The sequence below is a fragment of the Danio rerio genome, chromosome 21, assembly GCF_049306965.1.
Source record: "Danio rerio strain Tuebingen ecotype United States chromosome 21, GRCz12tu, whole genome shotgun sequence".
NCBI classification, from domain to species: domain Eukaryota; kingdom Metazoa; phylum Chordata; class Actinopteri; order Cypriniformes; family Danionidae; genus Danio; species Danio rerio.
The window spans coordinates 10,993,974-11,016,386 of NC_133196.1; the positions used below are offsets into that span (position 1 = coordinate 10,993,974).

General features: G+C 34.5%; 1 protein-coding gene across 53 annotated transcripts in view; it reads left to right on the plus strand.

Annotated features, from left to right (window-relative positions):
- The window catches only part of mapk10 (mitogen-activated protein kinase 10), a 141,472-nt gene that overhangs the window by 56,808 nt on the left and 62,251 nt on the right, over window positions 1–22,413 (plus strand). For all 53 annotated transcript variants that reach the window (XR_012396578.1, XM_068215922.2, XM_073934917.1 and 50 more), the window contains one exon: window positions 4,113–4,282. Coding sequence is in view for 52 of the 53 variants with exons in the window: in XM_017352814.4 (XP_017208303.1) it covers window positions 4,113–4,282 (170 nt within the window). In the remaining variant the exon portion in view is untranslated. The remainder of the gene's footprint in view (window positions 1–4,112; window positions 4,283–22,413) is intronic.

The following is a 22,413-nucleotide window of genomic DNA, read 5'->3' on the forward strand; positions in this document are numbered from 1 at the left end:
TAACTTGTTTAAATGAATGTATTAATTCTGTCTTCATGGTCACATGCAGAGTGTGAATTACAAGGGGGCTTGGGGGGATTAATTAAGGCTTGGTTTCCCCTGAAGAACAACAAAACAAGATATATGGGAGTCCTACTGAATCTGAGAAGTACACTCTGATCTGTATCCTCCTGAGACCCAAAGATTTTTTTTTCTTATTTTTTTCTTTGATTTCCCACATCATTTGGGTTGAAAAAAAATTCTAAAAATTTTTACAAATTTTTTTTTAAATTTTAAATTTTGTTTTTATTTTAATTTTACAGCATGTCCACTGTAGTGGACTAGAGGATCATTTTAATTCGAAACGACCGCCACTCAGACAACAAAACAGACAACAAAACTGTAAAGGACATGGCTGTAAAGGGATTTTAATCCAACATTTATGTAACAAAAACAAACCAAAAGCAATTTTTTCCTTTTGTATTGAAATTACTTAAACAATTTAGTCTGAAAGAGAGTAGAACTCAAAAAAGAAGTGATGTTAATCCAAAACAAATTTAACATAAGCGTTTTAAAACTGATGGTCATTCTCTAATTGTCTGATTGTCAGACTCTAAATCAGAGTCTCGCTCAACTATCGTATAAAGAATCCTCTCTGCTTCAGTTCTGCCCCCTACAACATGCAGTCATTAATTACATTAAGATGGTCCTGGTGTCCACAATAGTGGACATATAAAAAAGGATGATATTTTGAAGCACAACAAGCTAACAGCTTTGAAAGCTAAATGTATTGGTCCTAACACTTTATTAACACATATATATTTGATAATAAAAGTTAAAAAAAAAAAACTTTAAAAAGCTAAATTTTACATACTGTACCTCTCTCCTTCCCATAAAATGTGCTTTTTTTGTATGTTGGCCATTTTGGATGCAGTGTAAGAAGTGATTCCAAGCATGCCAGCCAATTAAATGACCTATCACTAGAAAGCCCAGGATGTCATCTGAACAGTACAACAGGACTTGACAGAGTAGCTAAAAAAATTCAAGGAAAATTCATGAAAACGCAATGTCCACTACAGAAGACACAAGTCAACGGGCGGGGTCTCAGGAGGGTATATTAAATAATCATGTTAATGATTAAAATAATAGATATCCATTATATTCATATGACGGATCATACCATTGTAAATGCATAATCGCTCCAATTAGTCTATTGCGGTCATTCAACAGTCTGAAACTGGCAGATTTAGAGCACCGATAGACATTGTAAGAGTTTACAAGACTGATTTCTCATAAAATAGCTCTTTGTTTCTACATAAAACCTAAAAGTAAAGTCAAATTAGATGCGTAGTTTGTATAGTTTGTCCTAAAGTAAGCCAAGCTAATTAGGTCAGAGTACACTAAATAGCCTATTCCACAAAACACTGCAAACTTTAATACATTTTATTATTAAATTAGATGTAATTTAATTAATACATAAATTTGATTCATCGAAGCATGTACTGTATTACCCAAACTAACATTATCGAAAAAGTTGACTCCCTCGCAATCGTCAATGTATAATTCACACACTGGACACATGATGCTCCAGGAGTCATTTTAATACACTGATATGGATTTTAATGAACATTTCTTATTATTTTTAATGTAAAAATATTTTTCCCAGTGATGGGTTGCAGCTGGAAGGGCATCCGCTGCGTAAAACATATGCTGGATAAGTTGACAGTAAATTTGCGAGGTGTTTCTAATGCAGTGTCTATGGGGGATGGACAGTAAATTTGACAGTATTCTGACTCCTCTGACTGCCATCATCAGTCTCACCCTATTTTTTTCCCTTTTTCTGAAAGTCTTGATAACACCATAATAAGAGTGTTTCTTTTATTATTTCAGCAAATAGGATTGTAAAAACAAATATTTGTTGTGCTTTCCCATTTACTGTGCTCTAAGTTGACCCAACTATGACGACTTCACTGCTGTGAAATCCGGAAATGTGAAAAGAGTCTTTTAAAAACTGATTATTTTGCAAGTATTTTTGTATGCTAGGAATATTTGGAAGTTTTGAAAAATTGTAGTTTTTGGCTTAATTGTCATCTCACTATGTTGTGGAACCGAACTAGTTTCATCGCAAAAAACAAAGCGTTCAACATGCTCTATTCCTTGTTCGATAACAGGTCACAATTACAGCAAATCTTAGCTCATTTGCTTCAAATTAGCCCAGTCAGTTTAATAGGAGGGAAGTGGAATGAGAAGAGACTCCCATGATGAAGATAGACTTTAAGAAGCTCACACATGCACACACACACACATAGTTAAGGGCAAAGTTATTAGCCCTCCTGTTAAATATTTATTCTCAAGTGATATTTATTGGAACAAGGAAATTTTCACAGTATTTCTGATGATTTTTCTTTCTTCTCAAGAAAATCTTATTTGTTTTATTTTGGACAGAATATATACACTTGAAGTCAGAATTATTAGCCCCCTTAAATTATTAGAACGCTTGTTTATTTTTTTCCCCAATTTCTGTTTAACCGAGAGAAGATTTTTTTCAACACATTTCTAAACATAAACATTAAATGTTCAACATTTCTAAACATTAAGTTAACCAGGCAGGTTAGGAAAATTAGGCAAGTTATTGTATAACAGTGGTTTGTTCTGTAGATTATCAAGAAAAAAATATAGCTTAAATGGGGCTAATAATTTTGTCCCTAAAATGGTTCATAAAAAAATCAAAACTGCTTTTATTCTAGCCGAAATAAAACAAATAAGACTTTCTCCAGAAGAAAAAATATTATCAGACATACTGTGAAAATGTCCTTGCTCTGTTAAACACCATTTGGAAAATATTTAAAAAAGAAGAAAAAAATCGAAAGGGGCTAATAATTCTGACTTCAACTGTACATTTTAAGGTGAATATTATTACCCCCCTTAATCAATATATTTTATTCCTGATTGTTAAGAGAACAAACCATTGTTAAACAATGACTTGCCTAATTACTCTAACTTGCCTAATCAACCTAGTTATAATTTTAAATGTTACTTTAAGCTAAATACTACAATCTTTAAAAATATCTAGTAAAATATTATTTACTGTCATGGCAAAAATAAAAGAAACCAGTTATTAGAAATTATGTTATGTTTAGAAATGTGTTATAAAAAATCTCTTCCTTAAACTTGGGGAAAAATATAAATATAACATATAAATAAAATTTAAACTTCAACTGTATAATCTTTCTCTCTCTCTTTCTCTCTCTCTCTCTCTCTCACACACACACACACACACACACACACACACGCACACACACACACACACACACACACACACACACACACACACACACACACACACACACGCATACACACACACACACACACACATGCCAATTAGCATTTTAGCTCGTGAAATTATGTGGACAGTTCCTTCCCCTGGTACAGCCTTGAATATATATTCACTGTGTGACAGTTAGTACAATCGATTACACAGCTGGCATGAAGAGAGCTCCATAACCTTGATAGTTTGACTTAATATAGTCACAAATCTGAGATCTTTAGCCAAGCACAGATAATATATAACCTCTTTAGTAACATATATAAATTCTTAAGTGCTAGATGTAAACACAAAGTATAACACTATAATGCAAAAAACAGAGTAATGTTTTCAAATAACCTTTGTGAATCACTTAATGCCCTGCCATTTGTACGCTATGTTGGACAAAAGTGTCTGCTAAAAAAGTGTTTCTCAACCACGTTCCTGGAGGACCACCAGCTCTGCACATTTTCCATGTCTAATTAACCAAACACACCTGATTCAGATCATCAGCAGAGACTGAAAGACCTGCAGAGCTAAATAGACAGTGATGAAGCTTGGGCAGAACTGAGGACAGTGATATAGAAGCAGGTGTTGATCTTTTGACAATACGTACATTTGGCAGATTGGTTTTAATTATAAGATGTTTTTAGACTAACAGGAAAGATTTGAGTTCTGAAATATCATGTCAAAAGATCAAGGGAATTTCGATTTCTTCTTATGAGCCCTTTAATAATAGCCAGTATCAGTCCTTTGGAGCTGCTTATTATTGGTATGAACAGTACAGGCTACAGTACATCATGTTTTTCCCCTTTTTATCTCCACACAGGGTTTTGGCAAACAAGTTGATGTTTCTTACATTGCCCAGCATTACAACATGAGCAAAAGCAAAGTGGACAACCAGTTCTACAGTGTGGAAGTAGGAGATTCCACCTTCACGGTTCTCAAACGGTACCAAAATCTAAAGCCCATTGGTTCTGGGGCTCAGGGAATAGTGTGGTGAGTATTCACATTCAGAATTTTTCTTTTTAAAATGATTGATTTTATAACATTTGCTTTCTGGATGAAGACTTGGATTTTAAAGGGTCACAGAACACCAAAACACATTTTTTGAAATGTTGACAGACTTATACATGTCTCACGCAGCTAAAAACAATATTATGACACATATAATTTTCTAAAAAGTGAAAATTTGCTTGTTTTTGTGCTGTTTTGAGCAAATTCGTCCTTCCAGATTAAAATAAATTTTGAAGCTGCGTCACGGTGATGAGATCATTGTGTAGATTCCGAAGTAGAGATTGGCTGTCTGTACCACTCAGTACAAAGTGACATCATTGAGTTTTCAGCACATCTGTTTATTAATTCATGAGAAAGACTTGGTTCGAACCAGTGGCATTGCGAGAGGGGCTTTAGGGGCTTAAGCTCCTGATATATTGTCAAAAGCCCCTGATCTTTTGAAATATGTTGCACTTAAATAAAATAGGTTGTACAACATTTATTTTGCTATCCAAGTACTTAAAATTACAGTGCTTGGATAACAAAAAATACATCAGCAAAAAATAGCAAAATAGCAAAAAATAAATCACGCGCATTTCACCTAACGCAGCGTTTGTGTCGGGTATATAAAGTCAGTTGTTTAGCAGTACCTGTTTTTACCGGCTGGTGGGAATGGGACTGTTGTCATGGTTGTCACATGGCAAGTGTTAAAAAATCACGCCACTGCACTGTCTTCATTCATTCATTATTTTGAGGAACTGAAGCTAATGAGGTAATAAAACTGTTTCGCGAAACTGAATAGTTCTAACAACTTATGAAGCTTAATCATTTTTTACAGTATAAAATTTGTATAGTTTTGGTGAAATAATGTAAATACATTATTAAATGTAAATAAATGTAAATTGTACTCTCTTTCTAGATATGATATAGATATCTAGACACATTTATCTAGATATGATTTAGCCAGTCACATCTGTTTCTGTAATAGTTAAATCACAGTGAGTTCATGCATCTAGCTTATTATTTATATTCTACTGCAACATGCTATGTCAGTTAGCATCCCTTTCGACCCTAGCAACGCCCCTGGTTCGAACCAATCAGTGCTCTCTATTGTGAATGAGACGCAACTTCATTAAACTGCATGAAATAGCTTTAAAGACTCCTTTTACCTGTTACAGTGTTAAGAGAGACGCCACATTGCGTTGCCAACCGTAACTCAAACAAGTAGTAGAAAAATTGTTCGGCGATATTGGTCATCAGTGTTGCATTTATAAATGTGCTGCAATGAAGGTTTGGTTTCCATTTCCCCTAAACGAGAGCACAGCTTGAGATTACAGTGGTCTGCGACAAAAATATGTTTGTAAGGAACATTTTTTACCTGAGAGCCTTTCGCATCTGGAAATAGTGAAATCTGGATTTGCTGCTCGTCTCCTTTTTAAAAACACGCGGTTACAGTGTTGATTGTCCTGTCTACGGATTTGTTAAATGTGTGATCAGTGTTCTTTGTTTATCTTTATTCAGATGGCAAAGCTAGTATCATCAGCAGTACTCTTTCAGTTTTTAAAGACATACCTTAGTCAAAATGATTTAGTTACTAAGTTTACAGTAGGTTAATATCACTAAAATATTATGGACTGAAAGATCCGCTGTGAATGCTGCTCTCCGAATGTAAACATGAAACACCGCAATCAAACTATTAACGCCATGCAGGATTTTCGCAGCGTAAGATTTTCGCCACATTTTGTGACAGAATAGTCTATACACATGGCTGTTTGACACTATTTTACGCACCTACCGAGTCAGGAAAGGACCACAGAAACCTCTGCATTATTTTGCAGAAAAATGACCATATTTATCAATGTAACCCCACCGGTCCTACGCCCCCCAACCCGCTCCGAGCTGGTATCGAACCGGCGACCTTCCGCATGGGACTCATCCCCCTAAACCTCACTCCCATCCGGGTCACGGCACCATTTTAACCCCTCCTAGTTTGTATGTTTTTTAATAATGATCACGCGGAAGCAGTTTACCTGAGCAAATTCACTTTATAGTGTTCTCCGAAAGAAAACAGAGCTCTACACAGACAATAAGTGTACCAGGTCTGGTCACCAAAAAAACACTCTCAACAGCTTTTGAACAACAAGTGAAGTGACAAAATGGCTGGCTGACTCCACCCATTATACCCCCTTTCTCACCTGTAGGTGTCTATCTTTCTCCATGATGTATTACAAAGTTTAACAATGAACATAGGATTTTGATTTAATAAGAACAAATATTTTTTTAACAAAAACAAGCATTTTGACACCATTCATAATTAATTTACAGTTTCATTTTTTCCCCCGTTACACCAGCTCTGTCAAAATACTCTCCTGATTTTTTACTGCACTCTCAGAAATAAAGATACAAAATCTGTCACTAGGGTGGTGCCTTACAAAATGTACATTTTTGTTCTTAACAGGTCCTTAAAGGTACATAATAATACCTAAAAAGCACAAATGTGTACCTCACAGCACCTAAAGGGTACTAATGTCCACCCATAGTGCAAAAGTGTACCCTTTTGATAAGGTAGTGCACCAGAGACAGATTTGGTACCTTTATTTATGAGTGTGCATGTCCTGCCCTACAACTGTTTAAAATGAATACCTTTTACTACAAATATGACATTTCTTCACAATAGTTTTGAAATTCTATCACAGATCTCCTTTAAGAGTGTTTGATTTTAACAATGACTGGACTTTCGTTTATGGGAAATCTGGATGAAATGTGTGTGCTTTTCCTCCCCCATACCTCTTTGCGTGCATCAGCGGTGTGTTTGTTGCGGTGGAGGCAGGACTGGACTGTTAATGACGTTGTTGATGTGTTCTGGCTGGTTTGCAGTAATCTGGCCTGCTGGATGGACAACCCTGATCTCATTTAGCGTCCTCTCCTCTCCTCAGCAGCAGTCATGTGATGCTGCATGGCAGCTGTATTAGCATCATTCTCTGGAGAGAGAGAGAGAGAGAGAGACGAGAGAAGGACAGTTTAAAAGGGCTGTGCAGAGTCACATGTCTCACACAGGCTTGGGCATTACATGTATTGCTGTATTTTAACATTTTGGACAACTAGAAATAATCATCAAAACTGAACTTTTATGCATATAGTTTACTTGACATAAATTTTAAAAAGATTACTAACGAAAAATCTAAAATCTCTGCCTTTTGATATGAAAATATTATGTTTAATTCAACGCATTAGTTGCTGATTTTTATCATTTTTTTTGTAAGTAATTGTGAAATTTACCAGCAATTTCTAGAAGATCTTATTTCAGTGTAGATCCACATTTTTTCAAAATTTGTTTTGAGGTGAACTGTTTGTGGTGTTTTCACTTTAAATGTACAAAGTTTGAATATTTCTGGCGATTTAGCAACAACATTTAATATCCAATTACTTAATTGAATAACATAAAATGGCTACTATTATTTTTAAATGTTACCATAGTGACTATATTGAAAAATATTGCAGTCACGTCTTATAGGTTACATAAGTTACATTGCTATGTATATTATATGTATGTCATACAATTTTACACAATTAGAAATGATCACCAAAACTGAACTTTTATGCATACAGTTTACATGACATAATTTTAAAGAAAATTACTGAAGAAAAATCTAAATAAATATAAAAAATATATAAAATATAATCAATATAAAAATGTATTTTTTAATTTTAAATATTAATATAAAAAGAATTTGTTTAATTCAATGTAATATTTATATATATATATATATATATATATATATATATATATATATATATATATATATATATATATATATATATATATATATATATATTTGGTAATACATTGTGAAATTTAGTAGCAACTTCTGGAAGATTTTAATTCAGTGTGGATCATCATTTTTCAAAAGCTGTACATTGAATAAAAAAACTGAACTCTTTGTGATGTTTTCACTTTTTATTAACAAAGTTTGAATATTTCTGATAATTTAGCAGGAAAATCAATTACTCAACCACTAAATTAAATACCTTAAACTATTATTTGTAAATGTAAAATTAATTACTAGTTACTATTGCTAAAATATTGCAGAACAAATTTAATTGCAAAAATATGACTACCATTTTAACATGAAGGCCAAAATTTAACAAGCCAAAACTTTGTAATAATATAGATTTTTTTTACTCTTTCAAAACAACAACAAGGTAAATATAATGGCTATTTTGTGATGTAAAGATAAACTTTCAGCATCATTACTCATGTCTTTAGTTCGACATGGTGACTCAGTGGTTAGCACTGTCATCTTACAGCAAGAAGGTCGCTGGTTCAAGTCCCGACTTAATTTTTTTTATTTATAATTTAATTTTTTAACACTAATTTAATAAAAATGTCATTTATAATTTTATAATATTTTCTTAATTATAATTTCTATTTGCTGCTCAAGAAAATGTGTATTTATTATTCATATTGTATCTGCTAATAATAATTGAGCACCAAACTCTGGGATATTTTATTTCAGTGCTTATTTATTCATTCATTTTCTTGTCAGCTTAGTCGCTTTATTAATCCGGGGTTGCCACAGTGGAATGAACCGACAACTTATCCAGCACATTTTTACGCAGTGGATGCCCTTCCAGCCGCAACCTATCTCTGGGAAACACACACACACACACACGCACACGCACACGCACACGCACACACACTACAGACAATTTAGCCTATACCCAATTCACCTGTACCGCATGTCTTTGGACTGTGGGGAAAACTGGAGCACCTGGAGGAAACCCATGCGAACGCAGGGAGAACATGCAAGCTTCACACAGAAACACAAACTGAGCCGAGGTTCAAACCAGCGACCTTCTTGCTGTGAGGCGACAGCACTACCTACTGTGCCACTGCCTCGCCATTTTTCCACAACTTTGACTACAAATTTAACAGGAAAATGAATTACTCAGTTACTTAATTAAATACCACAAAATGCAACTATTATTTGTAAATTTTAAAATAATTACTAGTTAAAAAAAAAATAAAAAATTATTGCAAAAATTACAAATCAGGCCAAAACTTTTCTCATTTAAAACTAAAACGAGCTAAATATTATTACCATTTTCTGGTGTAAAGATTACCCCAGTCCTTAGTGTTGTGTAAGTAAAAGTATTTTTAATATTCTGATTTGCTGCTCAATAAAAAGTACATTTATTATTCATACTGTATTTGCTAAAAATAATTGAGCACCAATTTCTGGAAGATTTTATTTCCATGCACATCCTCATTTTTCAAAATGTTATAAATAAAAACCAATTGTAAAAAACAAACAGCAAAAATTACAATTTAGCCACAAAATTTACTTTTTCCTACTTCAAAACAAAAACAAGGTAAATATTATTATCATTTTGAGATGGAAAGATTCATTTTCAGCATCATTACTCTGTGGTCTTTAGTGTGAGTGGAGCTATTTTTAATATTCTGATACAGTATGCTGCTCATTTTATAACTGTATATTTATTATTCAAAATCAAAACAAAAGTGCTTCAGGGGTAGTTAATGTGTCAATGCTCTTTAGGTAAGGAATTTATGAAGATAAACAACGAAATCATAAATCTAAGGCACTCGAAAAGTATGTGAAAAAATATTATTTTATTGTTGATATTTATCATTATCCTTATTTGCTAATAATAATTGTTTGATGATTAATTAATCATCAAATCAACATATTAGCAATTGAGCATGAGAGACTTATATCACTAAGACATACACTAACCAGCCACTTTATTAGGTACACCTGACCAACTGCTCATTAACACAAATTTCTAATCAGCCAATCACATGGCAGCAACTCAATGCATTTAGGCATGCAGACATGGTCAAGACGATCTGGTGCAGTTCAAACCGAGCATCAGAATGGAGAAGAAATGTGATTTAAGTGACTTAGCATGTGTCATGGTTGTTAGTGCCAGATGGGCTGGTCTGAGTATTTCAGAAACTGCTGATCAACTGGGATTTTTCACGCACAACCATCTCTAGGGTTTACAGAGAATGGTCCGAATCAGAGAACATATCCAGCGAGCAGCAGTTCTTTGGGCCCAAATGCCTTGTTAATGCCAGAGGTCAGAGGAAAATGGCCAGACTGGTTCGAGCTGAAAGAAAGTTAACAGTATTTTAAATAGCCACTAGTTACATATGCAGAGGTATGCAGAAGAGCATCTTTGAATGCACAACACATCCAAACTTGGAGCGGATGGGCTACAGCAGCAGAAAACCAGGTGTCATTCATGTCAGTTAAAAACAGGAAACCGAGGCTGCAATTCACACAGCTGACCATGTCCATCCCTTTATGATCACAGTGTTCTTAAGGCAAGCCGGTATTAGTGAGGTGTACCTAATAAAGTGACCAGTGAGTGTATATCACTTATAGCAGTGGTTCCCAAAGTGGGGGTCGGGACCCCCCGAGGGGTCGCGGGGCAATGACGGGGGGTCGCCTGGTGATTTCCAAAAATCTATTTATTTTTATTAAACCATAAGAATTAACATATTTTATCCATAACTATACTAAAAATAAAAATAGTCGTTTATAGTTACTATATAGTTACTATAGGAGCTTATAGTTACTAGTTCTATTGGATTGCGACCCCTGGGGTAATTACATTATATTAAAGGCAGCAATAGCGTCAGATGCATTTTGATTTTATAACATCAGGTTATACTTTCTGGCACATTTAAAGCACTGACACAAATTTAATTGGTGTGTCTGCGTCATTGCATGCAAGGTTTCTGTATTTATAACCACCTCAGAGGATATTGGGGGTCGCGAGTCACTGGCATTGTTATTTTGGGGGTCGCGGGCTGAAAAGTTTGGGAACCCCTGACTTATAGCACTATATCAAAAGCCTATAGTATTCGTTACATTAAACAAACCCTCAATCATATGTTTAGATTATCATACTTTTTGTGGCATTATTAAATGGATCCATCATATCATTCCCAGCCTTAGAAACACAGCTACATGCTGAATATTTAGATGACGCAGTGCTGCTTTCCTCAGAGTAACAGTCAGAGCTATGAGCATCTGGCATCTCGCTGCTGCTAAAGCTTTGGTCACTAATAATTTATCACATCATGCGTGCGCGCACACACACACAAGCCAATCTCCTGACTGCGTATGCTAACAGAAAACGAGATTCTGTGCCTTGCAGAATTCCCTCCTACATGTATATTGGATTTGGGTAATAAGTTGTGTGCACAGAAAGTAAATGTATGAGAACAAAAAAACAAATAGAACGACCAATAACATTATGATCACACTCTGTTCTGCAATATGCAATCCATTATGCAATACAAAGGCAATTTCTGTAGAATCATGAATATTCTGTCAGACTCTATGGGGAATTCTGGGGCCAAAAAGAGTGGAAGAAAACATTGTGTTTTTGCACATTTTTGTGTTTGACTGATGGTGGATTTCTATTGCCACAGCATTATACAGTACAAGCAATCGGTCTTAAAGTCATTTGTATATTGATTATTGAGGAAGTCTGAAAATGGCACACTCAATGTAGCGTTTGAAATGGCAAAAAAACTTTAAAAATAAATAAATAAATCAGTGATGATGATTTAGTTGAAATAACTTAATTTAAATTTATTTATTTAGTAAATAAATACAGTAAATAATACTGTAAAATTAAATACTAATGGATTTAATCAGTTATGAATATGGTATAAATATATCTAGCTGCATAAAAAAGGCAGATCCAATTAGTTAAATTCTATGAGATTTAAGGTTTACCTAAGGGTGGCACGGTGGCTCAGTGGTTAGCACGGTCGCCTCAGAGCAAGAAGGCCATTGGTTCGAGTCCCGACTGGGCCAGTTGAAATTTCTGTGTGGAGTTTGCATGTTCTCCCCATGTTCGCGTGGGTTTCCTCCGGCTGCTCTGGTTTCCCCCATAGTCCAAAGACATGCGCTATTGTATAAACTAAAAACTGGCCGTAGTTTATAACTGTGTGTGTGTGTGTGTGAATGAGTGTGTATGGTTGTGGCTGAAAGGGTATCTGCTGCGTAAAACACTTGCTGGAATAGTTGGTGCTTCATTCCAGATGAGTTTTAAATGGCATAATAATTATTCATTATGAAGTTTATCATGTACTGTTTGTACCCTTTGGATTAAATAAAAATTTTATTTAATTAAATAACATTTTTATTAATAATTTAATCATTATTTTATTAATAATTTATAAGATTTTTTTATTTAATAAAAAACATACTATTTTTTTTAAATGTTGTCAGATTCAGAGTAAATATAATTATGTTTAAATCGAATGCTATGAATTTAATCAGTTATGAATATGGTATAAATATATCTAGCTGTAGAAAAAAAGGCAGATCCAATTAGTTAAATTCTATGAGATTTGAGGGTTTTTGGCAAAATAATTATTCATGATGAAGTTTATCAAGAACTGTTTGTAAACTTTTCATTCATTCATTTATTTTCTTGTCGGCTTAGTCCCTCTATTAATCCGGGGTCGCCACAGCGGAATGAACCGCCAACTTATCCAGCAAGTTTTTATGCAGCGGATGCCCTTCCAGCCGCAACCCATCTCTGGGAAACATCCACACACATTCAAACACACACTACGGACAATTTAGCCTACCCAATTCACCTGTACCGCATGTCTTTGGACTGTGGGGGAAACCCGAGCACCTGGAGGAGACCCACGTGAAGGCAGGGAAAACATGCAAACTCCACACAGAAACGCCAACTGAGCCGAGGTTCTAACCAGCGACCCAGCGACCGTCTTGCTGTAAGGCGACAGCACTACCTACTGCGCCACTGCCTTGCCCCCTTGTAACCTTTTGGTTATAATTTATTTTGATTTGATTAGATTTTTTATTTATTGAACAGGGACATGCACAAAAATTACATTAACTTCAAAAAGAAAAAAAGATGCATTGTGCCAGGTTGTAGCAGGATTGCTATTTTCCACCTGCAGTCCCTGGACAGGTAAAAATTTAAATCATAATATCCAATTAATTACAAAGTCAGTTTAAGACATTCAAGCATAATCACATATGACTTAAAACACTGACAAATTAAAAACATCTCACTCAGTGTGCACAAATTTGATTCGACAAAAACCACCTCCGTGTCAGGCATGAAAATTTCTTATCATTTGTATATGTAATTATTTCTGTTGGAAGAGAATTCCATAGATTTGTGGCTTTAATTGGCCAAAACGGTCTTACGTCCAGGGACAATACATTCCCCTCAATAAAATAATAATAAAAACATACCATTTTTAAAAACGTATGTTGTCAGATTCCTTAGAGCCAATCTTATTATGTTCTAATCGAATACTAAATGTTTTAATTAGTTGTGAATATGGGATAAATATATCTTGCTGTAGAAGAAGTCAATTAATTAGATTTTATGGTATTTTTTGATAATATTGCAGAAATCTTGTTATTATTTGTTTTATTTACATTTAACTAACAAATATTAACCACGTAAAGTTTATTCATTCAATTATGTTAAAAGTATGTCATCCAAACGGATGGAAATTTTATAAACAAACAGATTGCATAATACTTATTTGTACTTACTCTAAACATTTTTTTTTCAAGTGTACATTGTGCACTGTCATCAATATTAAACAGTTACTGGGCACTTTATTAGATACACCTAATCAACAGAATGGCCCCTTCCACACATACAGACCTTTCTGGAAAATTACTGGCAATTTTTCGAAAAGGGATCATGTGTGAACAGGCCCTTTTGGAAAATACCGGTAAATTAATTCCGCCAATTTTCCGGAAAGAGAAGTTGTAACATTACCGGTAATTTGTCAGATTGCTGCTCTGTGTGAATGCAGAGGGAAAATTGCTGAAAAGAGCACGTTCACAATTAACGCACTGACCTGAGACATCTACTTTAGCCAATCAGAACTCTGCCTTTGCATGTCTTTGGGACAAAGCAGCTGCTTGAATGCTAAAGCTTTAAATAAAAGTGAAACCATCAACACCAGTCCGACCCCTTCTAAGTTTACAACCGAGGCTGTTTAGAGCTCATTTCTTGGTTAATGATGTCAGAATTTACAGGTATTGTGAAATGGATGTGTAAATGGTCTTTTCCATAAATATTCCGGAACATCCATGCCTGCGTGAACAGCACTTTTTTTAATTTACCGGTCAAGTTGCACCAGTAATTTTCTGGATATTTACCGGTATCACTGTATGAATGAGGCTTTTGTTAAGACAATTAAGTCTAACATGTCCGCATGTAGACTTTTAAAAGTATTGCATTACAATATTGAGTTACTCCCTAAAAAAGTAACTAGTTGCGTTACTTATTTACTTTTTATGGTAAGAAATGCATTTGCACACACAAATGCACTTTTTAAGTAACTTTTGCAATACTTTTCTGACCTTAGCTGAGGCTTGATCTCTTTTAGATCTCTGCAATTAACAACACACCGTAGGGCCTTCATCACATTTTGAAGATCACTATTTTTTCTGATTTTATAGCTATTTGAACGTGAAAAGGATGGGTGTAAATAATAAAAACTGTCAGACATGCATTCAAGACAGATATACAGTAGACATACTGTAAATCTGATCGCTCAAACCACTTCATGGGGTGGTCAGGGACTCATTCCAAATGAAACTGGACAGGTCTAAATGCATCTGGTTGTTAAAGCCACATATGTAAATTTTACTTCTTCCAAAATGTAAAAAAAATTACATGTGAGAGGCTATATGACATAGCCGGTTATTACGGTGCTGATGCAAAACACAAGATGGCAGATGCTGCTGTCAGATGTTGCACCTGTATTGTTATGCTTCTCTACTTGTGAGAAAAGTTGTTTGTGATGAGCAATGGTTCATTCATCATATGACTTATGCTTGTGTTTATGCCTTTGTAAAAAAAAAAAAAAAAAACTGTCATGTAAACACTGGTGCATGACTACACGCAATAAATAAATAAATAAATAAAATAAATCTTGCTGCTTGGTCAAACTACTTATTAAAAATGAGTTGAAACAAGACAATTTTTGAGATTTTTTGGGGAAAACTTGTTTTATGTTCAAACCACTTAAATTTGTTAAGTGAACTCAGTTGATTTGTACTTGGACAATGTGAATGAACTGTGTGGAACCCTGCCTTTTTTACAGAGTATAATTGAATGAAATGCTGTAATTTACTGAAAATGTTCTTAATTTGATCTGTAAAATTACAAAACTCAAAGCTGCTGTTTTTTTTTTTTTTTAGAGATTGTTTATAGTGCAAGTCACAAACTCTCAATGCAATAGAGCAGTTTAAGCACTGGAACAGGAACATTTATATGCAACAATCTATGAAGTGCATCCTTTTATTTACATGTCTTGCATATGACAGACACACAGACTCTGTCATCTGTGAGAGAAAAAATAATGAGAACACAAACAAGTTGATGGGATATTTCGAAGACAAACTCTTGTGCAGCTGAACACTGTGATGAACTTAGTGTCAAGTTAATTATACCAGGCTGTGTTTAATTTCACCGGGCTGTCACCAAACTCCACTGTGGATGTCAGAGACTTTGTCATCTTTTCCGTTTCTTTTCCGCATACAGTTCTCCAGTGTTGGATTTAGGGAATGATATGTATTGTGCTTTGAATAGAATGTTTTTAATTAAAACCTACTCAGCCTTTTGTTGTTGCAAATCTGTTCTTTTATTTCGTTCTTCTGTGGAACAGAAAAGAGGATTTCTTGAAGAATGTACATTATCAGTTTTGCTGGCTATTGTTAAAGCATATAATAGAAGTATGTGGAAAACAAACACAACAATATTCTTCAAAATATCATCTTTTGTGTGCCATAGTAGACAGAAGTTATAATGACGAGGTAGATTATGAAATAATTTTTTTTTTGGTCCCACTTTATATTAAGTGGCCTGAACTAATATGTATTTACATAGGAATTAATAGTTTGTTACAATGTACTTATTGTGTAAATACATGTATTTATTGTGTACTTATGCTTGATTAAACACATGTATGTAATTACATCTGTAATTAACTTTTGTAATTACATTTGTAAATACACTGTTGACCATCCCTTACACCTTAACCTACCCTTAAACCTACCCATGACACCAAACCCGTCTATAACCCAACCTCTTTTCCAACTCAAAAGCACCACGTGTTCTTAAATACATTATAAACACAGTAAGTACCTTGTATTTATTTTTTTATGTAAGTACATAGTAGTTAGGGACACTTAATATAAAGTGGGACCTTTTTTTTGGGGGGTGGAATATGATTGTAAATTTCACTTATAAACAGTACTGCATGGTTTTGAAAACAAGTTGTGAGGATTTCAGTGGCTTTTGTTACAGTTTTTGTTTTTTCTTTCTTAGAATCGTGCATCTTGTAATTTAAATTTCTAAACTTACAGTCCAAAGAAAATGTTGGCACGTTGTGAGATTAAAATTCAGAACCACATGGAAATTTAGGATAGAATTTAATAGAAGATGGCCGCCATGATGGCTCAGTGGTTAGCACTGTCGCCTCACAGCAAGAAGGTTGCTGGTTCAAGTCCCGGCTGGGTTGGCATTACTGTGTGAAGTTTGCATGTTCGTTTTGTGTTCACGTCGGTTTCCTCTGGGTGCTCTGGCTTCCCTCACAGTCCAAAGACATGCAGTACAGGTGAATTAAATAGGCTAAATTGGCTGTAGTGTATGTGTGTGCATGTGAGAGTGTGAGGGTGCTTGTCAGAGCTGGAATCCAGCTGGAAGAGCATCTGCTGTGTAAAATATATGCTGGATACGTTGGTAAATCATTCTGCTGTGGCAACACCTGAGGAATAAAGTGACTAAGCCAAAGGAAAAGGAATGAATGAATGAATGAATAATTAATAATAAGAAGAACAATAATAAAAAAAAGATGAACAAAGCTATCAAGTCCTATAATGGCCTGGTGTATATGTGTGTGAATCTTTACCTTGTATTCTATAAAGTATAGCAATACCAGTAAATTGACCTTGTGAGGACATTTTTATTTTGGTATATATATCACACAGAATTTAGTATTTTGAATATGTAAAAATGCAGATTGTTTGCTTTGTTTGTACAGTATATAAATCATGATGTCAATGAAATGTCCCCATAAAGATAGCTGTGCAAGTGCGTGTGTGTTTACAAGAACACGAAACTGTATAATGCCATTGGTATGACCTAGTTGTATCTATTAAGGTGGTTTAATAGGACACCTGTCCGAGTAATTTAAAATGCTTCAAAATCAAACTTAACAAGAATAGCGTTAGGGCTAGGGTAAGGCCATATAACTTTTTTTCTTTTTACAGTATAAAATAAAATATGCCTATAGACAGTACTCTAAAATCATACAGAAGTGTCGGTGTGTTTGTGTGTGTGTGTGTGTGTGTGTGTGTGTGTGTGTGTGTGTGTGTGTGTGTGTGTGTGTGTGTGTGTGGGTTTTTCCTCAGTTTTGGTGTGTCACCCCCTTCTGCTTTGACCATCTGCTGTTTCACAAACCCAGAGCTCCGACTGTTCACATTAAATCTATAGGAGAATTAAACACGGCCTTTGTTTTCATCATTTCACGTATTATTTCCAGTTTAACATGAGCTTTGACTGAAGGCGGTAATTAAAAAAAATAAAATAAAAAAAACAAAAAAAAAACAGAAACCTGGTTCCTGGTACTTTTCATTTGTGGTTGCTGTTGGTGACTCAGTAGCATTTTATTTTTCAATCCCTGCTACATTTCCTGTCCCTGTGAGAGTCCGATTTTTATGTCTTTTTTTAATACCGGCACTTTAACCTTCTGCAGCATGTGTCAGTGTGGTTAAAGAGCAGAGTTTTTCAGTGTTCAGTCATAAACCAACAGCTTGGTCTCTGGTAGCTCTTTCTGTTCCTGCTCCACTCGTAAAGAAATATACTGCTTTAACAATGGCGTTAACCAACCTGGAGCCACTCTGGAGGATAATACACAACATTCTTTTTTTTTTTTTTTTGCAGCTAATATAGTAAACTAAAGCTGAGAAGGAAAGCATTTTGTCACTTAAAATAAAAATTACCTAAAATAACATATACAGCGAAAGTCAAAATTTTTTGCCCTCCTGTGATTTTTAAAATTATTTTTTAAATGTTTCCCAAGTGATGTTTTAGAAAGATTTTTTTCCAATACATTTTTAAACATAATAGGTTTAATAACTATTTTCAAATAACTTTTTATTTGTATTTGCCATGATGACAGTACATATTTTTAATAGTTATTTTTCAAGATAGCACTCAGCTTAAAGTGCAAATTAAAAACTTAACTAGGTTAATTAGGGTAACTAGGTAACTAGGCAAGTAAAATATTTTTTTCAGTGTTCGACTGACAGGGTCAAAAAAAACTTTATCACATGTCTAGTGGACCGTTACTGTGTTGCAAAATGGCCCAATTTGTTTAACTGTTTTTTTGCTGAAGCTGTTCCAGAGCAATACATAAATATGACCTCTAGGTGTCACTGTAGAGATGGATTTCGAAAGGTTTCGAAGCTTCGACACATTTGCTTCGACTGTTTCATGAAGCCTCACTTTTCCCACTAGTAGAAACAAGGAAAACGGTTATGTAATGACTGCAACAGCTTAGACAATACTCAGCCATGTGTGTGTGAAACTATGGTTTAAATAGTCCAGGTAATCAATGATGATGAGTTTCAGCTGTGAGTGTGTGTGTCCAAATGACTGTCAGCTGTGACAGTAGTGGTTGGTGCAGTGATACCTGGGATTTGCAGATCGACAGTAATACAGTCAGCAAACCCTGCTGGCAATCACAACAGAAAGACTGTAAAAATGTCCTTTATCTGTTAAACATCACTTGGGAAATTTTTGAAAAAGAATACAAATTTCACAAGAAGATGAATACTTTTGACTTCAGCTGTGTGGTTGACACTATTTCAATGAACATTTTTTAAATTGAAATAACATCCCATTTCCACTCATTGACAACTTTAAAACATTTACTTAAAATATATATTTTTAAAGTATTTAAAAATAAAACAAAAATAATATTAATATTAGGCTGTAAACAGTGTGTTCATGTTTTCATTATTATCCAATATTATATATTATTTTATTATAATAAATTAGTTATATAAAAATTAGTAATACAATAATATTAAAGGCGCAGTATGTTAGTTTGACACCCAGTGGTTAAACTAGGTATTGCATTCCTGGATCAAAAATAAATGCAAGAGCAGGTTGCCAGATTGAAAACCAAGGAGTGAGTCTGATGATTGAGCCTAAATGCTGATTTAAATTTTGTTCAAATAACAGCAACAGCACATGATAGAAGCAATATTCTCCATATTAAAAGGAGTTTTTGTTCTTACAAACTTCTCGAAAGTATATATTAGAAACGGCTTCTATTTCTTGCAGCTGAACATCCGAAAACATCATGTGTACCTGAGGTTAAATTCAGTGCTAGATTCAGTGTTAAATGGCAACAATGTGAGTTTGAATGCCGTTTTACCGACATTTATTAACATATTACTGAAAGCAGCAGCAGATAGTTCACCTCAGATCTTGACAATAAAATAAACCGTCTGAAACTGAACTTTATAGCTCAGAAATAATGCAAACCAACCCATATCAGTAATTCAGCATGTGCATTTAATAATGTTAAAGAGGTTTAATATGTATTAATTAGATCATAAAATTTACCATTTCATTAGTGAGTGCATATTCTGTGCTTCTGAATGGCTGTGTTTACATTTATGTCATGTTCCGTCTGGTGCAAACAGCCAAATTGCTTATCACTGCAAATCTCGTCACGTAGCGTGTTGTTAGGAAACGGGTTACCTAATGTTTATGCTCGTAATATTTATACTATTTTTTAATGAATAACCTCATGTGGAACTTTGAATCTGTGTCTCATGTTGGAGTCTGCTACTGTCCACCAGAGGTTGCATTTCAGTCACAGGCGCATGCTTTGAGAGCCTTTCTGAATGAATGAATGAATGAAATACACGGTTTTCCAACAAGGCAACCCGGGGTGCTGAAATATAATTAGCTAAACTGGCATTGGCGGGTTAAAAGAACGAAACAAAGACAGCCGTTCCAACATGGAAAACACATTTTCAAAGCAGAATCTCCGACTTCAGCATTGCTTTTCAGATAAACAAGAATGTTTCTAAAATATCTGCTAACATATTATTATGGTATTTTATATACTTTTATACTGCATAGTTAATGAAGCAGGTTTTCCTGGATGGAGAGAGAAAGCAGAAGAGGAGAAGAAACACTGACTCATCAACAATGGAGCATTTATAAACTAACATCTATAGCTGCATCATCTTGACTTTAAACCAATAAGTCAGGATCTCTCACTGCTTCACTAAATCCCTTGAAACCTCAATTTTACAACGTGAGGTTTTATACCTCAAATTTGTTTAACGGTTTCTTTGCTGAAGCTGTTCCAGAGCAATACATAAATATGACCACTAGGTGTCACTGTAGAGACGGATTTCGAAAGGTTTCGAAGCTTCGACACATTTGCTTCGACTGTTTCATGAACTTTGAATCTGTGTCTCATGTTGGAGTCTGCTACTGTCCACCAGAGGTTGCATTTCAGTCACAGGCGCATGCTTTGAGAGCCTTTCTGAATGAATGAATGAATGAATGAATGAATGAATGAATGAATGAATGAATGAAATACACGGTTTTCCAACAAGGCAACCTAAGGTGCTGAAATATAATTAGCTAAACTGGCATTGGCGGGTTAAAAGAACGAAACAAAGACAGCCATTCCAACATGGAAAACACATTTTCAAAGCAGAATTTCCGACTTCAGCATTGCTTTTCAGATAAACAAGAATGTTTCTAAAATATCTGCTAACATATTATTATGGTATTTTTATACTTTAGAAGAATCAAAAACTTACATCCAGCACTTTATATAAATTATGTTTGCATTCTCAATGAAATCATCAAACCAAGAATTGTAATTAAAATCCATAAATTTTAATTTGTGCTAAAACTGCATCTGCTGAAACTAAAGTTTAATTCAGCTGAAATCCAAAAATAATGTTTGGCCAGTGATTCCGACTCTCAAAAATGTTGTCGATTACGAGTTATGATATAATAATTATAATATAATTATAACCATATCCTCCATTCACTCATGCTTTTTCGAGCCAGGGTATTTTCTAATAAAGTTACTCATGTGGCTCCCAGCTCAACTTGCTGATTGAATAGGCTGGTTTGTTCATAAAATTACATTTTCAATCCCTTCATTTTATTTCAGGCTCACCTTGTTAAATACAATTAATATCAGTCTTCATTTACTGAACAACACTAATGCGTTTTATCACAGTGAGCCATTGGCTACCATGTTTTCTGCAGCACAGTTGGACTGAAGGAACACGTTCACACACACTCACATGCACACACTAATCCTGTATTTCCCCAGGAGACCTGCAGCTCCTGCATAGTTAATGAAGCAGGTTTTCCTGGATGGAGAGAGAAAGCAGAAAAGGAGGAGAAACACTGATTTAACCCTTTCCTCATCGCAGAATCAAACTCTGAATAAACAATAATTTAAAGTTGAGAAAACTCATGGAAGAGATGCTTGAAAAAATGCTTGCTTGTATATTTATTTAACAGACAAAATACTCCTTTGTTATATTGTTATTATTAATAATAATCCTATTTAAAAATATATCAAATAAAATCAAAGTTTACTTCTAGAGCAAACTTAATTACAACCTTCGGTTGACCAAAGTACTGTACAATAGCAGTAGCAGGTAAAAAACAGCAATACAGTTAATATAAACAATATAAAACAAAAGTAATAAAAATTTCCAAAAAGAAGCAATTTAGTATAGCCTGGAACTGCCGTTAAGGAATATTCATTGCACGTGAAAAAAGATTCTTTAACATCGATTTAAAAACAGATAGAGTGGGTGCTATACTGATTTTTAATGGTAACTTATTCCATAGTTTCAAACACACAATTGCACAAAGGCTCTATCGCCCCTGCATTTAAGATGAGATCGAGGTATTTGCAATAGATGGCAGTCGGTATTTGATCTAAGTGATCAGGTTTGGGCCTTAGTACTGATCAGATCAGAAAGATACGGTAGCACTAGGTTGTCCAAGGGTTT